The 26,188-nt window shown below is 43.1% G+C and overlaps 1 protein-coding gene across 1 annotated transcript in view; it reads left to right on the top strand.

Annotated features, from left to right (window-relative positions):
• The window catches only part of UNC80 (unc-80 homolog, NALCN channel complex subunit), a 437,997-nt gene that overhangs the window by 257,638 nt on the left and 154,171 nt on the right, over positions 1-26,188 (top strand). The window contains 8 exon segments of the mRNA XM_029606152.1: positions 272-415; positions 4,951-5,051; positions 9,138-9,224; positions 10,356-10,539; positions 12,168-12,262; positions 17,196-17,285; positions 17,782-17,883; positions 24,175-24,355. Coding sequence (XP_029462012.1) covers positions 272-415; positions 4,951-5,051; positions 9,138-9,224; positions 10,356-10,539; positions 12,168-12,262; positions 17,196-17,285; positions 17,782-17,883; positions 24,175-24,355 — 984 coding nt within the window.

Here is a 26,188-nt window from a genome sequence, read left to right as displayed (position 1 = left end):
TGAATATGGACCTCTTTGTTTTACCTAAACAGTTCTTCTATGTTGCCATACTATGCTTTAATTATTTACTACAGTCTAGGGAATTTTGATTGATCCGGCTGTGCTTGTTGCAGCATAGCAATGAGAATTTCTGCTTCTGTTAAGTTCTCTAGTTGAGGGTTCACATTACTGGCTGTCATAAAGCACAGACGGGGCAATGAAAATGATTGCAAGAGCTGCCTCTGATGTACAAGTTACTGGAAGCAATTATTCCTCCCCATCATTGTTTCAGATGAAGAGCATGCTACAGAGCACACGCCAAATCATCATGTGCCACAACCACCTCAGCCAGTGTTTCCAGCATGCATCTGTGCCGCTGTGCTGCCTATTGTCCACTTGATGGAGGATGGTGATGTCAGAGAGGATGGAGTGGCAGGTATCTGCTTGCTGAAACAAAGACCTTTCTCTCGGGTGCTTGGAAAACATCTAAGCATCAGAACCAATGTCTATGTTATTGTTAAGCCTATTTTTTTCCTATCCAGAGTGTAATCTTTAGAGCCAAATTTAAAGTTATGAACAAAAGTATGGGGGACATTGCAAAATAATCAGTATGTCAATTTGCTGGCATAATTTTGAAATAGTGCATCTTATGATCAAGAGTATAATTTCTTGCAGCTCTAGAAGGGAAAAAATTCCCAGAAAAAAATTATATAAGCAAAACCATCTCTAGAAATGCTTTTGCTCAAAATTACTAATTTTAAGAATCAGGCAAAAGTTCCACAGTGCTTTTTAAAAAAGATTTTTGCATGCAAGATTTTTTATTTTGGCACAATAAATTGCAGAAAATTAAACTTTTCGGCAAATGTATTATTTGATCTGAAGACGTTTTGCATTCTATTTGCACTGTCTTTCCCTGAAACTTAAATCTGAGCTTTAATTTTCCAGTAGCACCAGAATTTCTTTTGGCCAACACTGGAACATGTTACAAGGATAAGGTGAAATCCAATATAGGAAAAGGAGATAACTGCTCTCCAAATCTTAGCCACACACGAAGGTAGAGAGCAGAGAGTATTAAACAGTCCAAACACTTTTGAATTGAAACGCAATTCTGTTGTTTAATATATACTTTTCAAAGCGGCTACTCCAAAAGTCATAAATGCAGTACAGTGGTTTTCATACATTAGCAAATTAGGGACTGTATATGGGCAAATATTAAACTCTAATAGCCCGGACACATACCTTAACTCAGGTCCAAATTTAGATCAGAAGGAGAGCAAGCATCGCTTACAGAACCAAAAATTTAAAGGGGTGAAAATGGCGCGAAATCCCAAGCCAATCACAGGACAGTAACAACATTGACGTCAACTCATCAAGATAGTCTGCTGATAGTCAAAAGAAGTGGAACCATTCGATTTCATTGTTTAAACCCCTAGGGGTTAAACAATTCAAACGAAAGATCCACTTATGTTCCCTACGTGTCAACATTTCGGCAAAGTTACCTCCTCATATCGGGGGAGAAATCATGTCGATAATGAGAAACTTTAAGTCTGATTCAGAATGAGAGTGAGCGGACCAGTGGGATACTAGTGGAGCCATTTCACGATTAGTATGTATATTCGATCGATGCTCCATGATCCTTCATTGGCATGTTTTGGCATTACATGGCTGTTTCAATTTGCCCCTAAGATTCTCTTTTCGAAGAGGTCGCAACCTGAGGGACATGTTGATACACTCACAGTTTGCCAGTGTGGCATCTCCTAACGTCGTGAGTACTGGTTTCACTCCATGCGGACATTGTTCAGTCTGCCCCCATACCATTTCTGGTAATACTTTCACACATCCTGTCACTCAACAAACATACGACCTAAGATTCACAGCTACGTGTTCTTCGCGCGGGGTGGTATACGTGGTGGTGTGCCCCTGCCCTAAACTTTATGTAGGTAAGACTATAAGATCTATCCATACTAGGATCATTGAGCATCGATCGAATATACATACTAATCGTGAAATGGCTCCACTAGTATCCCACTGGTCCGCTCACTCTCATTCTGAATCAGACTTAAAGTTTCTCATTATCAACATGATTTCTCCCCCGATACGAGGAGGTAACTTTGCCGAAATGTTGACACGTAGGGAACAGAAGTGGATCTTTCGTTTGAATTGTTTAACCCCTAGGGGTTTAAACAATGAAATCGAATGGTTCCACTTCCTTTGACTATCAGCAGACTATCTTGATGAGTTGACGTCATTGTTTTTACTGTCCTCTGATTGGCTTTGGGTTTCGCGCCATTTTCACCCCTTTAAATGTTTGGTTCTGTAAGCGATGCTTGCTCTCCTTCTGATCTAAATTTGGACCTGAGTTAAGGTATGTGTCCCGGCTATTACAGTTTAATATTTGCCCATATACAGTCCCTAATTTGCTAATGTATGAATTTAATTTTCTTGTAGTGGTTGAAATTAATCACTGTTCTCAGTCCCTCCCGACGCAGCTCACAGCGAAACACGGTCCGTGTCGGGGGGCCTGGTTGAAACCACTGTACAGCATTTATGACTTTTGGAGTAGCTACTTTGAAAAGCATATATTAAACAACAGAATTGCATTTCAAATCAAAAGTGTTTGGACTGTTTAATACTCTCTGCTCTCTACCTTCATGTGTGACAAGGATAAGGTGAAACATTTGGACTTTATGAGTCACTTTACAGCACCTATAGTAAAGTGCAAAGTATATCACTGAAAATTCTCTGTAAGTTATTGAATCAATATTTCACATCAGAGTGTCTTGCAGTATAGTTTAATTGAGCAAACCTTGATATATTAGGCATGACAATATAAGCTGACAATCAGGTTGAAGTTATTTTCATCATTAATACTGAATTCTTTGTAAACCCACTAGATGCTCTGAGATTTATAATAAGATAACCTTGTGATATTTATATGTTGTTGATAAATGGAGATTAATAACTATAATGGATTTTTGAATTATTACACAAATAAAAACAGGGTTTTATGTGTATAATAGTTTTGAAAATTAAGCCCATAATGTGAATCTGTAAATATTTATATCAATTTAAACCAACTCAAGCAAAAGCACATTTAAAAAGGTCAGACTTCAAAGCTAATTACCTGAGTAAATTGGTTAGATTAATTTAAATTATTATTTCTATTCCGCCTTTTGCACCTGTCAGCCACTTCAAAGCAGACTACAGTGTAGTATATTAGATCAGTGTTTGGAGATTGCATTAGATTTGATTCACATATGGATTAAAACTAGTTCATAGGAATTTGACCCATCCCTGTTTTTATGCTCACACTATTCCTTTCCCTCTGGGAAAAACAAGTGGTTCTGCCCATTGTTCTATCTGGCTCCTTTAAAATGTTTCATTCAATCCTCACTGGTATAATATACATTCATTCATTTTCTGTTGAGGAGACAAGCTAAGTGTCTGTGGCTGCAGTTCAATTGTTGGCACCTCTCTGTAACTAAGTCTATTCAATAGCATCTGTGTCCAGCTCACAGTCATAAATGGAATGAGTTTTAGTATCTAGTCCCTTGCAATTACCTTCTGTATAAGAATATTCAGTTATGGTAGTAAAAGGGATTCTTTCCCAGGAATTAGGATTTTTGTTACGGTAGAAATCATGAGAATAATTGTATTTATTTTATTCATTCCCATTTTTTCTTCTGTGAGCCAGTTAGTATATACATTGGTTGGAAAGGAGTAGTGATAAATAAACAATGATGATGATGATACTGAGGACAAGTACCTCTTACTATGAAAGAATGCTACCAGAAGTGCATTGGTCAACAGGAGGACCCCACAAATGTTTGTGCAGTGGCACCCTACAAAATAAAGAGCCAGAGCGATTGTCAGTCATTTTAAGAGTCTGATTGCACATTTCTTTATAATACACACCTCTGTCAGCCTGCCGTGGAAATGAGCCTATAGGCTGTGGCATTGTATGTCACAGCCTGGTAGGCGAACCTACTTAGGCCCATGCTGAAAGCTGGTGGACACACCCTTACAGGGACTGGAACTGGAGCTTCACCTATATCGGTCCCGTTCTCAGCGGGTTGAGCCTTTGCATTCCAGGGGGCCGGCAGGGCTTAGGCAAGTGTCCCTTACAGGATGATCAGAGAGAGTCCAGGAATTGGCAATGGTCATATCAGGCAGTGAGCAGATGGTATCTGGGTCCAGGCCAAGGGTCAGGGCAGGCAGCAATACAGGAGAGGGGTCGGAATCCAAAGCAGAGGTCAAAATCATAGAATTAGGCAAGACAGCACACTAGGAAACAAGATGAGGCAAGGTGAAGTGGGAAAGACAGCAAAGAGGCAAGGAAGGGCAGAAGGGCAAGGAGACACACAGCAAGGCCAGATGGCATAAACATGGCGCATGAATTGGGACATCATGATGAGGCACAGGAACAGAGAGACAAGACATGGAGGTAGCAACATGCACTGCAAGGCAGCTGGACCTGTTGCTGAAACATTGCTGTCCTCTGGACAGGCCTTTAAATATCTGGGAGCTGCTGATGTCATCAGAAGGGGCCAAGGCTGAGCTCCCGCCATGGGCCCTTTAAATGTGAGAGCATCTGGCGTGCACGCACCTAGCAGAGTTCGGGGAAAGAGCTGCACGTTGGCATTCTACACTGCTTATCTGGCACCTGATGATCAGCAGCGTTCCTGCCATGAAGGAGGCTGACCGTGTCTGGGGGGTGAGTAAAGACCGGTCGCGGTGCTGACCCGCAGCTGGCCAAGCATAGCACAGCTCTCCTGACTGCAACAAGTTGTCTTTATTTCTTTGCAAATATGTTTTTCTGATGGGCACATTCTTCACCAGGTTTTAAGTAGCACTAATAAAGATATAGCAAACTATGGGGAAAAAAAACGTTCTTGGGACCTTTTCTTATTGTAATATCTTGTTCTATTCTGTTGGGAGCAGAGATTGATTTTTTTGCTCTTCCTGTTACAGTGAGTGCCGTAGCCCAGCAGGTGCTCTGGAACTGCCTCATTGAAGACCCTTCCACTGTGCTTCGGCATTTCTTGGAAAAACTCACCATAAGTAACCGGCAGGTAACGCTGTCATCTTTCTTTCTCATGTTGCCCTGTAAGGCCTGTCTCCTTATGTGGCGCGTAGTCTGGGGGTTTCCATAGAGAAAATGTTTCAATTTAAACAATTGTTTCTGTGGTGACTCAACATTTTTGAAGATTATTCTTTTATCTCTGATGTGTTCTCATAAAAAGTTTTATATGCTTATTTTCTATGTTAGAATTTTAAATCTAATCCTGTATTCAATCTTTCAGTATTGGCAATATATGTCCCCAATGCCTAGACTCAGTTATCAAGTGGGCAGCCAAATTCCATAAGACCTGGATAGCTCGTAGTTGACTACTTGGAAGCCCAAGAAACAAAGAATTGCAGTAATCCAGGGTACTCAGAACAAAAGATCAAATCTAAAATCTGTGGAATTCAAAATATATTTTAAGTGACTTAAAAGCCTAAGTGTAAAATAGCCCATTTTCAAAATATTTTGAAAATGCTGCTTAAATGTTAGCATACTATCAAATATAATACCCAAATTATGGACAGAATCCCTAAACAGGATAGTCACACCTAACATCGATATAGAACTTATATATTGTGGCTAACTAAAACATCAACTTACCTAGAAAAAAAATAATCCTCTTCTGAATATTCATGACCAGATGCTTTTGTCCCATCCAATTACTAATTAGTTGCACACTAGTTGCAGTTTTACTTAGAACTTTCCTAGGGTCACCATCAACAAAATAAAGTTGTAAGTCATCAGCATACATTCTAAAGGGTATCCCTAGCTCATCAAGAAGAGAGCAGAGTGGCCGCAAGGATATATTAAAGAGAGTAGCTGCCAATACTGACCCTTGTGGTGTTCCACTTGAAATATTAAACCAATCAGAGAGTCCCTTCCCCCCCCCCCCCCCCCAATTTATCCCCTGCTGTCTTGATTATATGAACAAAATCATTCCAAATACTGTCCCAGAGGTACCAGTTGACTTTAGCCTCCCCAACAATATACTATGGGAAACAGTATCAAATGCCGAGGCAACATCAATAAGAAGCCATATTACTGCCTCACCTCTATCTAGGGTCTGCAATAAAAAATCAGTAACAGATCTCAGAACAGTTTCTGTGCTGTGACTCAATCTAAAGCTACATTGAAATGGGTGCAGGATCTGATTAGAAGAAAAAAATCAGACAAATGAGAATTAACTACTTTTTCCAGTAGTTTATCCATAGAGAATAAGTTAGAAATGGGGTGACAGCGAGGGTTGATCCAGTGGTACATTATCTTTCTTTAAAACAGATCTAATAGTTGTCTGTTTGAATCTCATAGGAACAATTCCTTCTTTTAATGACAGATTAATCAGTGAAACCAAACTTTCATTGACCTCCTCTCGTAAAATATACAATGAAAATGGGCAAGGATCAAGCAGGCAAAATGAATTCTTTTCTTGGCTCATTATCCTTTTGAGTTCTGTAAATCCATCTTCCTCAAAGGAAAGGCAGATTCTATATACAATTCCCAAAGATTCAGCAGAACTAGTCACAGGCCCTAGGATTAACTGACTTGAAACAACTTGATGGTTAATCTGATCACAAGTACCACCCACTTTATTTTTTAAATAGCTTGCAACTTCTTCAGAAGGAAAATTATAAGAAGCTTTATCCAGATGGGGTCACTCATTAATCCATTTTACAGTACCAAATAAGTCTAATGGCAGATAAAAATGGGGATTATGCGCGTGGCTGGGCCTTGCACACACCGCATGCATTTTCAAAGGGGCTCGGCCAAGCGCATAACCCCTGTTAAGCGCCGAAATGCCTGGCCTAGAGAAAGGGCTGGGGAGGGGCACGGAGGGGCGTGGGGAGGGACGGGGCTGGAGGTGGCCGGTACAGTGGCCATCTGCAGCGGCAAATAGGGCTGCCTTCAAATACATTCTAAACTGACTAATATCAATAAGCATACGTAAAACAGGTGGCAATGAGTTCCACAGAGTAGGCCCTGAAACAAAAAATGATTTAGAACATGTCTCAGTCAGCCAATTTAACTGTACCAGCCGCCTCCAGCCTCGCCTCCCTCCGCCCCAGACTGCCCCTTACTCTGGGCCAGGCATTTCAGCGCATAATGGGGGTTACGAGCTTGGCCGGGCCCCTTTGAAAATGCGTGCAGCGCACGCAAGGCCCGGCCATGCACATAACCCCATTTTTTACACGCATGGACGATTAAAAATAAACCCATTAATCGGCCATTAGACTTATTTGGTACTGTAAAATGGATTAATGAGCGACTTCCATCCAGATAAAGCTTCCTATAATTTTTCTTCTGAAGAATTTGCAAGCTATTTAAAAAATAAAGTGGGTGATACTTGTGATCAGATTAACCATCAAGTTGTTTCATTTGTCTGATTTTTTTCTTCTGATCAGATCCTGTGCATGTTGCTTCTGCTCCTTGATTGGAGCGGACTGGGAGGGATCTGGGGAAGGCCGGGATGTGCCGCCGCGCGGAAATTGCATATGTCCCCACCGCCCGCACATGCATGCACAGATTATAAAATCTGGTGCACTTGTGTGCGCGGCCATGGGATTTTATAACATGAGCACGCCGGTGCGCTCATGTTATAAAATTGGCGCGGCCATGTGTGCATGCACATGGTCGCACTTGCGCACCTTTTAAAATCTACCCCTTTGTGACTTATTTATTTATTTTATTTTTAGATTTTTATATACCGGTGTTCCTATATGAAATAAAGATCACATCGGTTTACATTGAAACAGAACATGAAAATAACTTATGTAGAAGAGATGTTTAATACTTGTTCCTTGTCATATTGAAGGCATTCCTGATGACTAATGCTAAACGGCTGGCGAGCTTCCTCAATTTTAAATTTCCTCCAGCCCTCTCATGGTGCCTCATTACCTGCTTTAACTGAATCAACAAACTGTCAAACCATGGAAATCTATAGCTCAGATTCCATCACTTTCATTGTACTAATGGGGTATTGTGATCATAGATAGAAGCCAAAGAATCAACAATAGAGTCAGCCATAATATCAAAAGAATTGAAAATAAGATGGGCTTTAACATAGCAATATTACATATTACCCATCATCATGAACATATATCGCCACATCGTATATTACAGTAAATTTAACAGTAAATTTGATACGTACATAGTCTGGACATATCCTAGGATAAATTTACTGTAATATTCGATGTGGCGATATATGTTCATGATGATGGATAATATGTAATATTGCTACCGTATATAATTGTGTATTTAAAACATTGTATGTATTTAATGTTTAATATAATATAATAAAATGTGGATATTTGTGGGAATGGAACAAACTGTTTGAAAATTTATTGATGATAAAAGGTTATGTTTAATAACCGTATTAATAGTTTCAGGATTCCCTATGTGTGTTGGGTTGTATATTGATAGAGGGGATCTATGAGTTCTCCTTGAGTGATTGTGCCAGATTAGAGTATCTATAATTCACAATAGAGGGGAAATAACATCCCCTCCCTATTAAAACAGGAATATTTTGAGAGGCCATTATTGTAGTAATATAAAAGATCCAGATTACAACAGATAATCTCCCCAACATAATTGCCAGCGAAGTTGCTGGTGAAGGGACTGGCAAAGAGACATGACCCTTCACCGGCAGGTCCATGCTTTTTAAACGGCCCCCACAAGCCACAGACGCCACAGCAACCTCCTTAAAGAATTTTAAAAAAGGGTTGGGAGAGTGTCTTACAGTATTTAAACCTCCAGCTATACATAAACATTATTTTCCAGGGAACCGCTCTCAGCTCTCAACAGTACTAATGTTACAACAGCAGAAATGTTAGAAAAATCATAGAAAGTTAAAAAAGATGTGTTAAGATATCACTTAAATGGTAACAATGAGCAGCCTAGAGAGATGGATTCTGATTTGGGGAGATAAATAAATAAATCAAAAGTACTTTCAGAAACACTAAAAAGTGCTTTTAAAAAATTATAGCTTAAATTTTCCTTGATTACAATTTCAGAAGACAGGATTAATTAAATAAACTCAGTAGAGTGAAGATAACTTCTCAACAGTCTGTCTGGTAAAAATCCAGTATTTTCCTTTCAGGATGAACTCATCTACATGCTGAGGAAGCTGCTGCTAAACATCGGAGACTTCCCTGCTCAGACCTCCCACATACTCTTTAACTATTTGGTGAGTTCCAGGAATTGAACCCACGTGAATCTGCTGCTGAATATACAAATTCTAAAAGTTAATGGCTACATTTACCTGGATAACTTTTCCGCCAGACACATGCATGTTAGTTTAGCCAGGGTGCACTCAAAATCAATGTTACCTGGATAAAATTAAGCCCAGCCCTTGGAATGTCCCCTGCCCAATGAAAGCATTTCCATGTGATAGGGGCAAAGACCAGTCAGTGCCATTTTGGAAAATGGCGTCAACCAGGCCCAGGGCTAGAAGGTGCCCCAGACCCTCCACTGTCCACCAAGGATATTTTTAAAGTTAAAAGTAGTTCAAGAGAGGTCCAGGGTGGGGGCACCAGCTCACCAGGGTATTTTGGGGGGTTGGGGGAACCCTTACATTTAATGAAAAGGGGCACCTGAAGATTAGGGGCAGCACTTGGAGGTGAGGGGATGTGTATAAAGGAGGGGAAGTCAGCTATTAGAAAGGGGGTTGGGATTGAATGAAGAAGGGTTTGGGCAGGGAGCGGGTTGTTACCCTATGGCAGATTTTATTTATTTTTATACTTGTTTTTGTGGGGTCATCAAAAATGGTGACCCCGGGGTGGGTGGAGGGGGGGGATCTACTTAGACCTCCGGTAGCTTTGTCAATTTTGGGGGTTATCAACTTGGGCTGTATGGACCTTTAAAGTAATGGCGGCCCTGCACATTGGGGACTGTCATCACGCATTTTCAAGACCCCTGCTACCTTCTTTTGACTCATGGGCTTTTTCCATGAGACAACAGAACGCAGTGATTCTGCCATGATATTATGTCAGGAAGGGCTTTGTGAATCTAGGCCACAGTTTGTTGATTGTGATTTCTCTGTGCCTGTTCATAGCATAAAGTCTTTGCAAGGGCTCAACATAGACTTTCTGTCGCCAGTTCATGATGATCTCCTAAATATTTCTTGACACACTTCCTTTTCTAGAGGACATAGCGTTGTTTCTAAAGGCTTTGCTCGACTACCAGAAGAATGGATATGCACCTATTTGCACACTTCCATTCCTCTGCTTAGATTGCCGAAGGTGAAGTATTTTTCTTTCCTTCTATCTGCATTATTACAGTTGTGGCCAATTGTCCTGTCTTTCTTTGTGGTTTGCAGGTGGGCCTGATAATGTATTTCGTACGCACCCCATGTGAATGGGGCATGGATGCCATCTCGGCTACCCTGACATTCCTCTGGGAAGTGGTTGGATATGTTGAGGGCCTGTTCTTCAAGGATCTTAAGCAGACGATGAAGAAAGAGCAGTGTGAAGTTAAGCTGCTGGTTACAGCCTCCATGCCAGGTGAGTGCACCTGCCTTCAGTATCTGTAAGATTGTGCCTCATTTGTTCAAAATAGGTTTACTTGTTTCTTCAACCTGCTGCGAACACCTTTGGTTTTTCTCTTAGATTGCTTTTGTTTCATGCTCTAATATATTTCAGCCTTTTATTTTTTGACTTTTTTTTTTAATTAAAAGGGGTATTATGATACATCCCCAGCTTTTTCTGTTTAAAAAGATCTTCCTGGAGTCTCCTTTCCAACTATTTATACTTTATTCACGCTGCATGTTTGTCACCATAATGACCGCATGTACCTCAAAGCAGTGCTTCCGTTTATTTTATTGACGGTGTTGGGAAAGTGTAAGAGGAGGTTTCAAAATATTTAAACTGAAAAGTCCATTACCTGCTATTAATCAAGTTTACTTAGGGAATAGTCACTGCTATTACTGGCATCAGCAGCGTGGGATCTTCTTAGTGTTTAGGTACTTGCCAGGTTCTTGTGGCCTGGTTTGGCCTCTGTTGGAAACAGGATGCTGGGCTTGATGGACCCTAGGTCTGACCCAGCTTGGCAATTTCTTATGTTCTTATGTTTTATTTCTCCTTACAAACAAATGTAAGCCCAAGTGCAAGTAGGATTTTATGATTTGCTTTCTTTTTCATTTTTGTTGTTGACTTGATTAGTTAGTTTTGTACTAGCAGTGCTGCTTTAAGTTTTGATCTGGGCATTTCCACGTTTTCTTCTTACTTAATGATTTCTTGTTCTTCACTTACTCTGTTAAACCGCAGAGCTAGGTATTTCTCACAGATTTTCAGTTTAGCTGTTGGCATGGGTTGAATTACGAAAATCAAAATGGGTCGCTAGTCTCAAGGTGGTTAGAAGACGGATTCCCTATCCCTTATTTGAAATTGGCTCATGGCTGTCTTACAACGTGTTGCTCTAGCAAGTCTCAAAGGAAGGTGCTGGCAAGCAGAGTTTGCAGTGGGGCAGTTTTGCTGATGAGGAGTAAGTTCCAGAAAGCTGGACAGCAGAATGTGGAGTTCAGGTTCCGTGTTTCTCACAGAAAGGTGGAGCCCTGCTGTGGAATTTTATCTCTTTTGATCTTGCGATTTTTTTTTCCCCCCAACATTACTCTTTTTAATGACATTTTTATTGCAAGACCAGACAAGTACATTGCTGCTGTCTCAGAGTTAAATTCTCCCCCCCCCCCCCCTGCAATTTTGTGTATAACGAGATGCCTCAGATCGAGGGGGTGAAGCCATTGTGGACAAAATGGGAGCTAAATAGGGACAAGAACTAGAGAAAGTAGGTTAAACTCAAATGAAAATGAGCCTAAGCTACAGATGGGGTTTGGAGGCATTGAAAGGGTAAGAATTCAGTAGCTGAAAAGGGAGAAAGCTAGAGGGCAGAATGGGAGGAATGGGCAAAGTAAGCATATAATACGTGGGAAGAGGAAAGTCTACAGAGAGGAATAGGAGAGCTGGAAAAACTGAGCATGAAGGAACTGGAAAGGGAAAAAACCTAAAGAAGGGAACAGAAGGCATGGGCAGCCATGAGAAATGAGACAGGAGATGGAGTGAGGGACAGGAGTTGCATTTTGTATCATGTGAGAGGCCCACTGTGGAAAGAGAATGATACATCTGCTTTTATTTAGGCACAAAGACCCTGGTAGTGCATGGGCAGAATGAGTGTGACATACCAACCCAGCTTCCGGTGCACGAGGATACACAGTTTGAGGCTCTTCTGAAGGTAGGCATAGTTCTTTTAAAATCTTTTGAGTCTATAAATTAAAATCATTAAGAATACTTTTTATTTAGAAGCAGAAATATTCCTAAATATTCCTACTTTTTATTTAGAAGCAGAAATATTCCTAAATATTCCTAAAGCAAAAGAAAAATGAAACCTATCTGGTTCTCAAAGGAGGTGGCTGACAAAATAAAGGCTAAAAGAACAGCGTTCAAGAAATATAAAAGATCCCAAAAGGAGGAACACAAAGAAGAATATCTGGTAGAACTGAGGGAGACGAAGAAATTAATCAAGATGGCAAAAAGTCAAGCGGAAGAGAGGATTGCCAAAGAGGTAAAGAGTGGTAACAAAACATTTTTCAGATACATCAGTGAAAAGAGAAAAGTTCAAAGTGGTATAGTGAAATTGAAAGGTGGAAAGGATCAATGTGTGGAGAGAGACGAAGAAATGGCAGAAATATTAAATGAATACTTCAGTTCTGTGTTCACTAAAGAGGACCCTGGAGAAGGACCGACACTAGTTAACAAGAAACTGGAGGGGAATGGAGTAGATGTAACTCCATTCACAGTAGAAAATGTATGGGAAGAGCTGGTGAAACTGAAAGTGGACAAAGCCATGGGGCCTGATGAAGTTCATCCCAGAATACTGAGGGAGCTCAGAGATGTGCTGGCGGGTCCGCTGTGTGACCTATTCAATAGATCCCTAGAAACGGGAGTGGTGCCGAATGATTGGAGGAGAGCGGTGGTGGTCCCGCTTCACAAGAGTGGGAACAGAGAAGAGGCTGGTAACTACAGACCGGTTAGCCTCACTTCAGTGGTGGGAAAAGTAATGGAGTCACTGTTGAAAGAGAGAATAGTGAACTATCTACAGTCGGGAGAATTGCTGGACCAGAGGCAGCATGGATTCACCATTGGAAGATCCTGTCAGACAAATCTGATTGACTTTTTTGACTGGGTAACCAAGGAATTGGATCGAGGAAGAGCACTCGATGTCATCTACTTGGATTTCAGCAAAGCTTTTGACACTGTCCCGCACAGGAGACTGGTGAATAAAATGAAAAGCTTAGGAGTGAGTGCCGAGGTGGTGGCCTGGATTGCAAACTGGTTGACGGACAGAAGACAATGTGTGATGGTAAATGGAACTCTCTCTGAAGAGAGAGCGGTTTTAAGCGGTGTACCGCAGGGATCGGTGTTGGGACCGGTCCTTTTCAATATCTTTGTGAGCGACATTGCGGAAGGGATAGAAGGTAAGGTATGTCTTTTTGCGGATGACACTAAGATCTGCAACAGAGTGGACTCACCGGAAGGAGTGGAGAGAATGAGACGGGATTTAAGGAAGATGGAAGAGTGGTCGAAGACATGGCAGCTGACATTCAATGCCAAGAAGTGCAAAGTCATGCATATGGGGAATGGAAATCTGAATGAACTGTATTCGATGGGGGGAGAAAGGCTGATGTGCACGGAGCAGGAGAGAGACCTTGGGGTGATGGTGTCTAATGATCTGAAGTCGGCGAAACAATGTGACAAGGCGATAGCTAAAGCCAGAAGAATGCTGGGCTGCATAGAGAGAGGAATATCGAGTAAGAAAAGGGAAGTGATTATCCCCTTGTACAGGTCCTTGGTGAGACCTCACCTGGAATATTGTGTTCAGTTCTGGAGACCGTATCTCCGAAGAGACAGAGACAAGATGGAGGCGGTCCAGAGAAGGGTGACCAAAAAGGTGGAAGGTCTTCATCAAATGACTTATGAGGAGAGATTGAAGAATCTAAATATGTACACCCTGGAGGAAAGGAGGAGCAGAGGTGATATGATACAGACTTTCAGATACTTGAAAGGTTTTAATGATCCAAAGACAACGACAAACCTTTTCCATAGGAAAAAAATCAGCAGAACCAGGGGTCACGATTTGAAGCTCCAGGGAGGAAGATTCAGAACCAATGTCAGGAAGTATTTCTTCACGGAGAGGGTGGTGGATGCCTGGAATGCCCTTCCGGAGGAAGTGGTGAAGACCAGAACTGTGAAGGACTTCAAAGGGGCGTGGGATAAACACTGTGGATCCATAAAATCAAGAGGCCGTCAATAAAGAGTGGGTGGCTAGCCAGAATGACAGCTACTGCCTGGAGACAATACCCTTATTCAATAAACATACACATGGTTACTGTGACTCCAACATCGCTCTAAGCTACAACAGCAAGAGGAAATGTGGAAAAAAGGATTTGCACTCACAAAGTGGGGAGTAGCTGGCTTGTTACGGCGGTTACTACCCCAAACCAAATAAGCCTGATACTTCACTTTCAATGCATATCCAGCATAGCTCTCTGCTTCAACGGCAGGGGAGAAGAAAAACTGATACTTCACGCATATCCAGCATAGCTCCCTGCTTCAACGGCAGGGGAGAAGAAAACCTGATACTTCACGCATATCCAGCATAGCTCTCTGCTTCAACGGCAGGGGAGAAGAAAAACTGATACTTCACGCATATCCAGCATAGCTCTCTGCTTCAACGGCAGGGGAGAAGAAAAACTGATACTTCACGCATATCCAGCATAGCTCTCTGCTTCAACGGCAGGGGAGAAGAAAAACTGATACTTCACGCATATCCAGCATAGCTCTCTGCTTCAACGGCAGGGGAGAAGAAAAACTGATACTTCACGCATATCCAGCATAGCTCTCTGCTTCAACAGCAGGGGAGAAGAAAAAAGGATTCGCACTCACAAAGTGGGGAGTAGCTGGCTTGTTACGGCGGTTACTACCCCAAACCAAATAAGCCTGATACTTCACTTTCAATGCATATCCTGCTTCAACGGCAGGGGAGAAGAAAAACTGATACTTCACGCATATCCAGCATAGCTCTCTGCTTCAACGGCAGGGGAGAAGAAAAACTGATACTACAAGCATATCCAGCATAGCTCCCTGCTTCAACAGCAGGGGAGAAGAAAAACAACCAATAAGGGCTGAACAACACAGTCTGGGTAAAACAAATAAGCATGGGTGTAGCTTGCTTATTGCGGCGGTTACTTCCCCTACTACCCATAACTAATCAAGCTTGATATTTCACTTGGTTGCAGCTCCATCACTGCTCTCTACATTAATGGTGGGGGTGGAAGGGAAATAGAACCAAAGAGCTAAGAGAAACAGATAAGTATGAGAAAAAAATGTGAAGCTTGCTGGGCAGACTGGATGGGCCGTTTGGTCTTCTTCTGCCGTCATTTCTATGTTTCTATGTTTAAAGCAACAAATATTCCTAAAGCAACAACTTTAGTACAATTATTTTTTTTTTTGCACACCTTGATGGTAACTAATGTAATCACTATGAGTGAGTTTTGCTAGTTTCTATATTGTCTTAACCAAGATATTCAGACTCAGCCCCACTTCACTCCCTTCTCTCAAATAAAAGAAAAGTAATAACTAAGATACAAAGGGGTCCATTTTCAGCTGCTGTGCGGCTTGCCTAATTAGCTACATAAACATTTCGACTAATTAGCTGGGTATATTCAGCGGCACGGGCGAAAGCTGAATATACCCGTCTATCTTAAAGTTAGCTGGTTATATCTAACCCTAAGGCCCTACCAGACTTAGCCACAGAAGGAGTTAGCTACTTAATTTTTGCGGCTAACTCTGTTCCTCCCCAGTTGACTCCTTCCTGCCCCCAGAATAGCCCCTTTGTATCCGGCTAAATTCTAGCCAGGTAACTGTTTAAGTATGTGTACTGAAATTCAATGCATGGTTTATTAATGCATGCACTAAAAAAATGTAATTCCCCAATGCAGTAAGCAAATGGTATGCTAATTAAAAAAGCACTCAAACACAAAAATGTCTACACAAATAAGAACAAATCATGTTTATATGCATAAAAGCAGAGAGAGGAAGAGAAAGGATGAGAAAGTGAAGATTTATGCGCGCAAATCACTTTTTGTGTGCATAAATCCACAGTGCAGATCTCCAGGACCAGGAATTCCTGACCAGTCTCATGCTTTAAAACTAGCACTGGAAACTTTTCTTCACTGCTGACCAGGAGTAAAATTTCCAGCAATAAGGGAACAGGAGTTAAACTTATGCACCTCTCTCCATTTCAAAGGTAGTAGCTAGCTAATGCCTTTATTCCCTTTAGACTTGCATGGGAGGATGCTATCCTATACATACAGAGGTAGATTTTATAACATGCGAGTTCTGGCACACGCATGTTATAAAATCCAATGGCCGCGCGCACACTCGCCAGATTTTATAATCTGTGCACGTATGTGTGGGTGGCGCACGCAAGGGGGTAGAATTTATGCAAACTCCGCGCGGCAACACATTCAGGCCTTCCCCAATTCCCTCCCAGTCCGCTCCAATTAAGGAGAGGACTGGCAGGGAACTTCCCTAACCCCCTACCTAAACTCCCTCCATCTTCCCCTCTCCTCTCCTCCCCCTCTCCTCTCCTCCCCCACCCTCTAAACCCTACCTATCTTTCTTTTTTTTGGTGTAGAACTAACTTCAGATCCCGAGCTGAAGTAAGTTGCGTGCACCGACAGTCGGCTGCGGACGTGCGAGCATTCGGGACAACATTCAATGGTGCTGTCCCGGCCCGCCCCTTTGAAGAGGCCCGGCACTTGTGCGTGTACCGTGGATTACGCGCATGGCCGGGCCTCTTTGAAAATGCGCACAGCGCGTGCAAGGCACGGCTACCCGCGTAAACCCCAGAGTTCACGTGCGCAGGCCTTTTAAAATTCAGCTGACATTGTTGTGCACCCATTTTTTGTGTGCAAAATTCCTTGCTGCATAAGGGAGTAAAGTCTGTGCACCAAAATGTGAATGCAATTGCAGGTAAAATTGTACACTCTACCGAGTGCACCTTATTACCTCAGCTCATCTGTTTGTATTTGTGTTTGGTGCGTTATCACAGAACTGGAGACGTCTTTGTGCCATGTGATTAACAGGGAATTGTTTTTTCTTAGGAATGTTTGGAATTCTTTAACATAGCAGAATCTCAGTCAGCCCAGTACTTTTTGATGGATAAACGTTGGAACCTGATTCATTATAGCAAGGTAAGACCAAATCCTGATTCCATGATCGCTTCACCTTTTCCAGTGAATACAAGCCTGGCACTTGATGTCAGATTTCATTCAAATATTGCATGAAGCTGAAAAGTAGCCTTCTGATCCAAGAGCCAATAGCATCACTGCCAACACCGCGGGTTTGCCTATTATAATTATGTTAACTAAGGGCTTGATTCGCTCAACTTCAAGCTGCAAAGGAAGCCACAGTGAATTCAGGAGTGCCAGGTAATTTTTTTTTCCTGCAGTTCCAAATAGATATTCACCTGCCCCAAACAGCCCTATATCCCCAACTGAATACTTTTACAACACTGATAATTCTGAAAAATACAATATTCAACTGATGCTCACATAGGGGAGGAGCAAAATCCAGGGACTAAATCAAGCACTTTGCACTTTTTCCTAATGTAAATGAAGTAGATTTAAAAATACTGAATTATATCTTATGCAATTTGATAAATTTAAGTTTTCTTCTGTTTACTTTCAGACCTATGTCCGTGATATTTACCCTTTCCGGAGATCGGTATCTCCACAGCTGAATCTGGTGCACATGCCTCCTGAAAAGGGTCAGGAACTTATTCAGAAACAGGTATAATTTTTATATCTTCATCTTATACAAAGCAATTGGCATGTATTAATCTTACTCATAGGAGCTGATTCATTAGCATACACAGTAACTAATGGGCTATTCACAAAGCCTTAGCACCAGCTAACATTTTATCGAGCCATTGGTAAACCATAATATCTAGGCACATACTAGTGAGCAAAATAAGATTGAAATAAAGGCATAATAATTTGTATGCATATGTTTATCATCCTGTTCGCTAAACCGCACACTAGTAATTAGTAACTACATTCTCTGGCCAAAAACCTATCACCATCTCCATTCTACATGTCAAGCACTTATTCCACACATTATAAAAGCCACTGTTGACTGAAGGCAGGTGGTAAAGAAAAATAGAGGAATTTAGGATGCTGCAGCAAGCAAGGAGAAGAAATGGACAAAGGAAAAGAGCAAAAGAGAGACAGAAGAAAAGGATAGAGAGGCTAGAGAAGAGAAATAGGGCTTCTGTGTCCCTGGAATTTCAGGTCCAGGACAACCTACTCTTGGCAACTAGGGATGTGAAGGAGAAAAAAAAAATCATTTTCAGTTCATTTTCTGGAAGATTTTTTTCCACAAATTTTGGTTCATGGATTGTTTGATTCATTTTCATCTGTGAGAAAGAATCAACAACCCCCCCCCCCCCCTCCAAAGCAGCCAAAAAATAAAAATGAGGTCTCCCGGGGAATCCCACCCCCCAAAACATACCGGTGCCATGATCCCACTGCCTTCTCCACGTACCCTGTCCAGTGGGTATCTGCTGGCTTCAACCTAGGCCCAGGCGTAAGCCTCAGCCTTGTGTAGGCTGAGGGGTGCAGTAAGTTGCCACGACTTCGGCCTACTCAAGGCTGGGTTCCAACACCTGGGCCTCAGCCTAGGCCAGGGTCCAGAACCAGGCCCGATGCCATGACCAGGCCCAGAGGATGGGTCCCAACACTGGGGCCTGGGCCTGGACCCAGGCTCAATGCTGCGACCGACCTGGAGGCTGAGTCCTGCTGCTGAGGCCTCGGACTAGACTGGGGACTGGACCCTGGCTCGATGCTGTGACCTGGCCTGGCCTGGCCCAGACCCGAGCCCAAAGCCAAGAACCAGCCTGGAGTCTGGGTCCTTTTGCCAGGGCCTCAGCCCAGACCCAAGCCCAATGCAGCAACCTAACCTGGAGGTCGGGTCCCATCGATAGAGCTTCAGCCCAGACCCAGGAACGATGCCGTGACACGGCCCAGAAGCCAGTTCCCGACGTTGGGGCCTCAGCCAGGAGACCATGTCCTGGTGTCGGGACCTCTGTCTAGGGTCAGGTCTCAAATCCCAGGCCTGTGAGCCTCTTCTTCGTTCTTTGTTCTTTGATACTTGCAAGCCAAATGACACCGTATGCTGGGTTCGCGCCATATACATTGTCTGGTCGAGGCCCCGGCATCAGGCCTGAGTCCAAAACTAGGCCCCGGCTTCAAGACCTGGCCTCCGGGCAGAAGCCCCAGCTTTGGGTCCGGGCAGAGGCCCCAGCATCAAGACCCAGCTTCCCAGTTGGGTCTCTATGTCGAGCCTGGCCTCTGGCCCCAGCCTAGGCCTAAGCCCTGGCATCGGGATTCTGCCTTCGGTTTGTGTCACGATGTCAGTCCTGGATCCAGGCCTAGGCCCCAGTGTCAGGACCTGGCCTTCATCGGATACCTGATGGATCAGGTAAATTTGTGTTTTTATTTTCTTTAATTTTCAGGGGTCTCTGCTGAGGCTCCGGCATTGGCTCATGCATCCACTGAGACCCCGCTGTCAAGCTCAGGCCTGGGCTGTGGCCCTTGCTTTCGGCCTTGGCCTATGCCTTAGGCAAGGCCCGGCTTTGGGCCTAGAGCTAGGCCAGAATCATTAGTTTAAAACAAAACAAATGAATAAGATATGTTTCATTCGGGGGGCCCCCGATTCCTTTTGGTGCCCCCCCCCAATAAAACAAATTAGCCTTATTGCATTTAAACAAATTCACATCTCTACTGGCAACAATGCCACATCTCACCTTCTTGAACACAACTCCTGGTTGCACACCTTGTAGTGTCCTTTTTTAACTCATCAGGTCATTGTGATGTGGAAGAAGAGTCAAGAGTTGGACCTCAGATAGGATACCAGCCACTAGATTGAGACAATATAGAGAATGTAAATAGTTGGTGGCATGAGGCCTAGAGTACAGTAGGTGACAGGATCCTAACTACTTGAGGAGAATGATAAGAAAGATGACAAGATGAAAGAAAGAGGAAGCACATCCTATTTTGAATCCCACTATCTGGGAGATGCATCAAGCTGCGGTAGTGTTTTAACATACGTTAAACAGCATATATCACTCGATAGAGAAATATTGTGGTGATATTTCACAGTATATGCAATATTATGCATGGCTCTTCCCAGGTTGCCTCCCCTATGTTATAACCTGTGGCTCATAGAATGGCCGCATGAGCCGCCACACTCACCCCAGCCCTCCCAACTGCGTCTTGTGGCATGGAAGCCACCTTCAGCTGATACCACCAAAAGCGGCCCATACCGCCAATGCCACCACAATTTAGGCCCTGCCTGCAGCCTCCCTATATGTGTTCGCACAACACACCCGGACTCTTAAAGGAGTCAGCAACAGGTCCCCTGGTGTTCCTTGTGTTCCCAGTGCATGTTGCTATATTCGTGTGCCTTGTTTCATGCCTCATCTTTGTCTCATTCTTTGACTTGTCTGTGCCTGTTCCCTGCCTTGTATGTGCCTTGCCTTGGTATTGTCTGTCTAGACCTTTATCTGTGTGTTCCCTTCATTTTGACTTCCTGAATTTTGTCCTGGCTTGTACTTCAACCTTCTTTGATCACTGCCTGGACCTGAAACTTTGCTTTGTCCTGACGTTGCCTTGTCTGCTGCCTGCCCTGGACTTAGACCCTCACTCCTGGTTAGCAGTGGGGACCCACCTGAGACCAACTGGCCACAAGAACCCAGGAGCTCAACCTTTGGGGGAGATGGCTGGTATAGGCAAAACTCCAGTGAGTCCTGCCCAAGGGCTTCTCTGCCAGCTGTTAGTATGAACCTAATGGACTTGCCCACTGAGTGATGTCGATCGCTCCATAGCACCAAAGGTCCATTTTTCTGGCCAGCATTACATTCTATTACAGTGACCATCTTTGCATGTGATTTGCATGCATGAATAATGTTAATATTCTATCATGGGCAACTGAGAAAGTGGTCAGCCATGATAAAATAACAACACTTCCTGGGAAAGCAGTAAATGTGATGCAGGATCCCCAGGACCCTAACATGGGTCCCAAGGCTCCTGCATAACATTTCCTGAAAAAAACATTAGCCACAGCAAAAAAAGTTTGAGTGGGGGTTGGGACTGACTCCCTGCTCAACCCGGGGCTGGCACTGAAAGTAGCCTGATTCCTCAAATAAAAAAAAGTGTAGCATTCATGCATGGTGATGCCCCCCCCCCCCCCCAAAGGTTACAATAAAAGTCATTGGTGTTCAGGATTACCCCCCAAAATAGCTAAAGAATCTTGTTAGGGTATATGCCTCCCCTGGGCTCTCCCTCCCCTCCCAGAGCATGTACTTCCTTTCTTGGTCAGGGGAAGGAGTGCCCTCGAACCAGGCCCCCGATGTTCCCGCTGCCGGTGGGTGTTGTGTGTTTGAGCATTTGTGTGAGAGAGGGAGCATATATGTGAGCATATGTGTATGTGAGATATAAGAAGCATGTGAGAGAGGATCATAAGTATGTGGGAATGTGTGAACGAGAGAGAGCATATGTGTGTATAAGAGAAAGGAAGCATGTGTGTCTGTGAGTAAGCACATGTGTATATGAGCCTGTGTGTATGTGTGCAGACAAAAACTGAACTGGAAATCACAACCAACCAGACTCTGTATGCAGTGCAACAATGCAAAAACAGAAATAACTCCATTCCTCACAAAACATTAAACAAAAAAATCAAGAATAAAACAGCAATCATAATAGTAAAACCATACTAATAATAAAAATACATATTTCAAAACAGCTGATGAATAAAACATCCAATAATTAAAGTCATATAAATTGTTTTTTAAATTTCTAGTAAAATATTTCAAAACATAAGACACATCAAATAACACCCAATAATTAAAACTAATAATTAAAAAAAATGTCCTACCCACCATACCTGGGAAGTTTTGATTTTCAGTCACCTTTAGATCATTGTGGAAGGCACACAACTTTCCCCTCTGTTTCTCATTCTCTAATACATACTTATGCTCATACACAAATTCTCTCTCACTCACACACTCCCTCTCTCCCACACACTTATGCTCCCCCTTTCATGTGCTCACACACGCTCCCTCTCTCACACACTCATACACGCTCACATATACACACATGGTCATACACACATGCGTGCCTTCTAACACATGTGCTTACCCACAGACACATGCTTCCTTTTTCTTATACATACATATGCTCTCTCTCATTCACACATTCCCACACACTCATGCTCCCTGTCTCACATGTTTCTTATATCTCACATACACATATGCTCACATACACATGTGCTCCCTCTCTCACACAAACGCTCACACACACATGCTCCTCCTCTCTCACTGACATACTCATACACATGCGATCCCTCTAACATACACGTGCACTCTCTCTCACACACTCTCATAGACAAAGACACACATGAACTCCCTCTCTCATACACATATACACATGCTTATATGCCAAAACATAAACATGCACTCCCTCTTTCACATAGATGTTCATGCACACTCATGTATTCTCTCCTTCATACACACACATGCATATGCACTCCCTCACTTATATTTACATGATCACACACATACACACACACAAATCCATGCCCTCTCACACACAAATCCATGCCCTCTCACACACACACACTCATACACACACACACAAGTATTCCCTCATTCATACACATGTTCATACATACACACATACACACACACACATACACACACACACTTCCTTTCTCAAACACAAGCTCATGCACACATAAGTCTCTACTTCAGTTGGTTCCCCCAGCAGCCCTGGGCCTGCCTCTTCACTTTGGCTTCCATCTGTTCAGGATCCGCAAGATGGCCTCCCCTCCATTTCAGCTGCCGGCAGGATGGGATCCATCGGACAGCCCATGGCCTGTCCTCCACTTTATTATATGGTCAGCTAAGTGCACAATAAACTTGATTTGGTCGTGGTTATAAAGTAACTTCTTTTATTTCAAACGGTGACTCCTTGTTAACATCCCGCACATTCATGGCATACAGTTTGACAGCAGTCCCCGACACGGTCCCGTGTTTCGCCTGTCGGCTGCTCCGGGGGGATTCTTAATAAATCTCAGTGATGACGGGTTTAAAGGTCTGCAGGAGCACCTTTAAACCTGTCATCACTGAGATTTATTAAGAATCCCCCCGGAGCAGCCGACAGGCGAAACACGGGGCCGTGTCGGGGGACTGCTGTCAAACTGTATGCCATGAATGTGCGGGATGTTAACAAGGAGTCACAGTTTGAAATAAAAGAAGTTACTTTATAACCACGACCAAATCAAGTTTATTGTGCACTTAGCTGACCATATAATTCACGTTGTAAAGTGCACTTGAAGCTCTGGTTGCTTTTGTTGGACTGTCCTCCACTTTAGCCACTGGCAGGATGGGGTCTGCAAGATGGTCCACAGCCTCTACTTCACTTTGGCTGCCAGCAGGACTGGGTCCACTGGGTAGCCTGTGGCTTCTTTTCCACTTCAATCACTAGTAGAATAGGATCTGCTGGGTGCACACAGCCTCCACTTCACTTCCCACCAGCAGGATGGGGTTCACAGGTTGGCCTGCGGCCTCCTCTGCACTTCAACTGCTGGCATGATGGGGTCCGCTGGGTGGCCTGCAGCTTCCTTTCCACGTTGGCTGCAAGCAGGATGAGGTCTGCTGAACGGCCCTGCAGCTTCCACTCCACTTTGGCCACTGGTGGCCCCAGACTGCTGCCCCTCAGAGCCACCATCCAGTGCAAGTGCGTGGCTTTCACAGTGGGTTGCTCCAGCCCTGCCCTTTGCAAAACCCATGTTGACTCGCCTCCATTAAACCATGTGTATTTATGTGGTTAGTAATTTTGTTTTTAATAGCTTTGTTTATTTTGCCCAGCACTGATGACAGGCTCACTGGTTTATAGTTTCCCAGATCACCCCTGGAGCCTTCCAAGAAGAATCTTAAGGAAAAATTTAGCAAGCAAAGATTAGGTATAGATTTCTGTTGTTTCAGATGTGTGATGTGTAATCTATATGACTGCGATTTTCTAGGTTTTCACTCGCAAACTGGAGGAAGTGGGCCGGGTGCTATTCCTCATATCTCTGACTCAGAAGATCCCTGTTGCTCATAAACAATCCCATGTATCCATGCTTCAGGAGGACCTTTTACGTCTGCCTTCTTTCCCCCGAAGTGCCATTGATGCAGAATTTTCACTATTCAGTGATCCTCAAGGTACTGAAACAGTTTGTAATACTGTGGATGTGTATGACTTCACCGCATTTAAAGGGATATGATCAGAGTTAAAATAACGGGAAAGTGATCGTTTTGAAAAGAATGCTTATGGCTTGCTAATTGTATATAGGACAAAAAATGAAATATAGAAACAGAGAATATGATGGCAGATAAAGACCAAAAGGGCCATGCTTGTTTCCTTCTCAGCTTTACTATGCCTTGCCTTCCCTTCTCTCAGAAACCTCTGTAGGCCCATGATAGAAGCATAGAATAAAACATTACAGCCTGTCCTCTCTCATTTATTTATTTTGGCATCTATCAGGCACCATAGACTAAGGCACTTACAGCATACTACATATATGTACAATAAAGCCCTACCCTTGAAATTATGCAATCGGTTGTTACCCAAGGCATTAAGAGATAAGATGACTTACCTAAAGTCATAGTAAATGGCGGTGGCAGAAGCAGGACTCAAAATCTGGTCTCTTGGTACTTTGTCATCTAAAAAACAGGATGCCTAGGATATAGAAAAATGCTGGGCATGAGTGAAGAGAAGGAAGGAAGGACTGAGTCTTCCTACCCTTTCAACCTTGGTAACTTGATGGAGAGGAAATGCGATTGGAGATTGGCTCTTGGCTCTGTTTCACTTCAGGAGGGTTTGCTTTGCACTAGGATTTGGCAGGAGCATTTGCTTTTTTTTTTTTGGGGGGGGGGATAGTAATCTTTGTCAATTTGAGATTGGATGTACAGCGGGGATGCAGGGCGATTGGCACAGGGGGAGTTTATTGTTTAAAGAGTACTCAACCTGTTAGTGCTAATTTATAGAACTAATAGCTAAGTTAGCTAAATCTTGCTAGTCACATTTCGATGAGCTAGTCAGATGTTCAGCTGCAGTTTAAACTGGGTAACTGCAGATGGATATCTGATTTAGAGAAAACTGTGTAAAATTACTTAGTTATCTTACCCACTCAATGGGTTTTTTAATATCTATCACCAAACAAATAAAACCATTCAATCTTATGTAGCCTTGTGTGCCACAGAGTGAGTGCAAGGGTTAATATTGCCTTGTTGTATTAAAGGTATATTGTTGTGTTAAAGGTATGACTTACCCCTACGGGAAGTTCTGTAAGAGTTATGCATTGTGGTTGTGGGGAAGATTCCAGTAAAAGAGGTTCATTCTGAGAGCTGAGGGTATGCTAGGCAAGGTATATGAATGACAACCTGATATTACCCCTCTGGGCATGGTTTAGGGTAGGATATAAAAGCCTTGCTTACATGTAGGACTAGGTTTTCTCTAGAGATCTGAAAAAGGGGAAGATGTAGCTGTTATCCCCTCCAGGGCAATACAGTTGGGGAGAAGCAGGAGATCAGACGGGATACTCCCATAGCTTCCCAGGAGGCTTGACAGTGACTTTGTAATTTGGTGAACTGAAAAGGCAATCAGGCAGAGAAAGACTTGTGACTGTGGGAGCAGAAGACAAATTATGTCTACCTGAGACTTACCACAGGGCCTGGAGGAATTCATTGCTGAAGAGAAACAGAATGAATGTTTCTAGAGCTGTGCTGGATATCTATGAGTGTAAGAAGTGGGGAAATACAACTGTGGCTGGGAACTGACAGGATCAGGAGGGCAACTGTAACTGCTTAGGACTCTGTGCAGGGTTCGGGAGATTTCAGCCTGCAGCTGAAGAGATCATCCCTAGAGCTGTTCTGGTGAGTACAGGAGAACTGAATTGAAACTAAAAGGAAAGAATGTGAATAAGGGGTGTGTGGTCATACTAATTGAAAGCAGAGGGGAAGATTTTTCTTGAAATGGAGTGTGTTTTTTTTTTC

Source organism: Rhinatrema bivittatum, chromosome 6, assembly GCF_901001135.1.
Source record: "Rhinatrema bivittatum chromosome 6, aRhiBiv1.1, whole genome shotgun sequence".
NCBI lineage: Eukaryota > Metazoa > Chordata > Amphibia > Gymnophiona > Rhinatrematidae > Rhinatrema > Rhinatrema bivittatum.
Note: the sequence above shows the minus strand (reverse complement) of the source record. Positions and strands in the feature narration are given on the sequence as shown.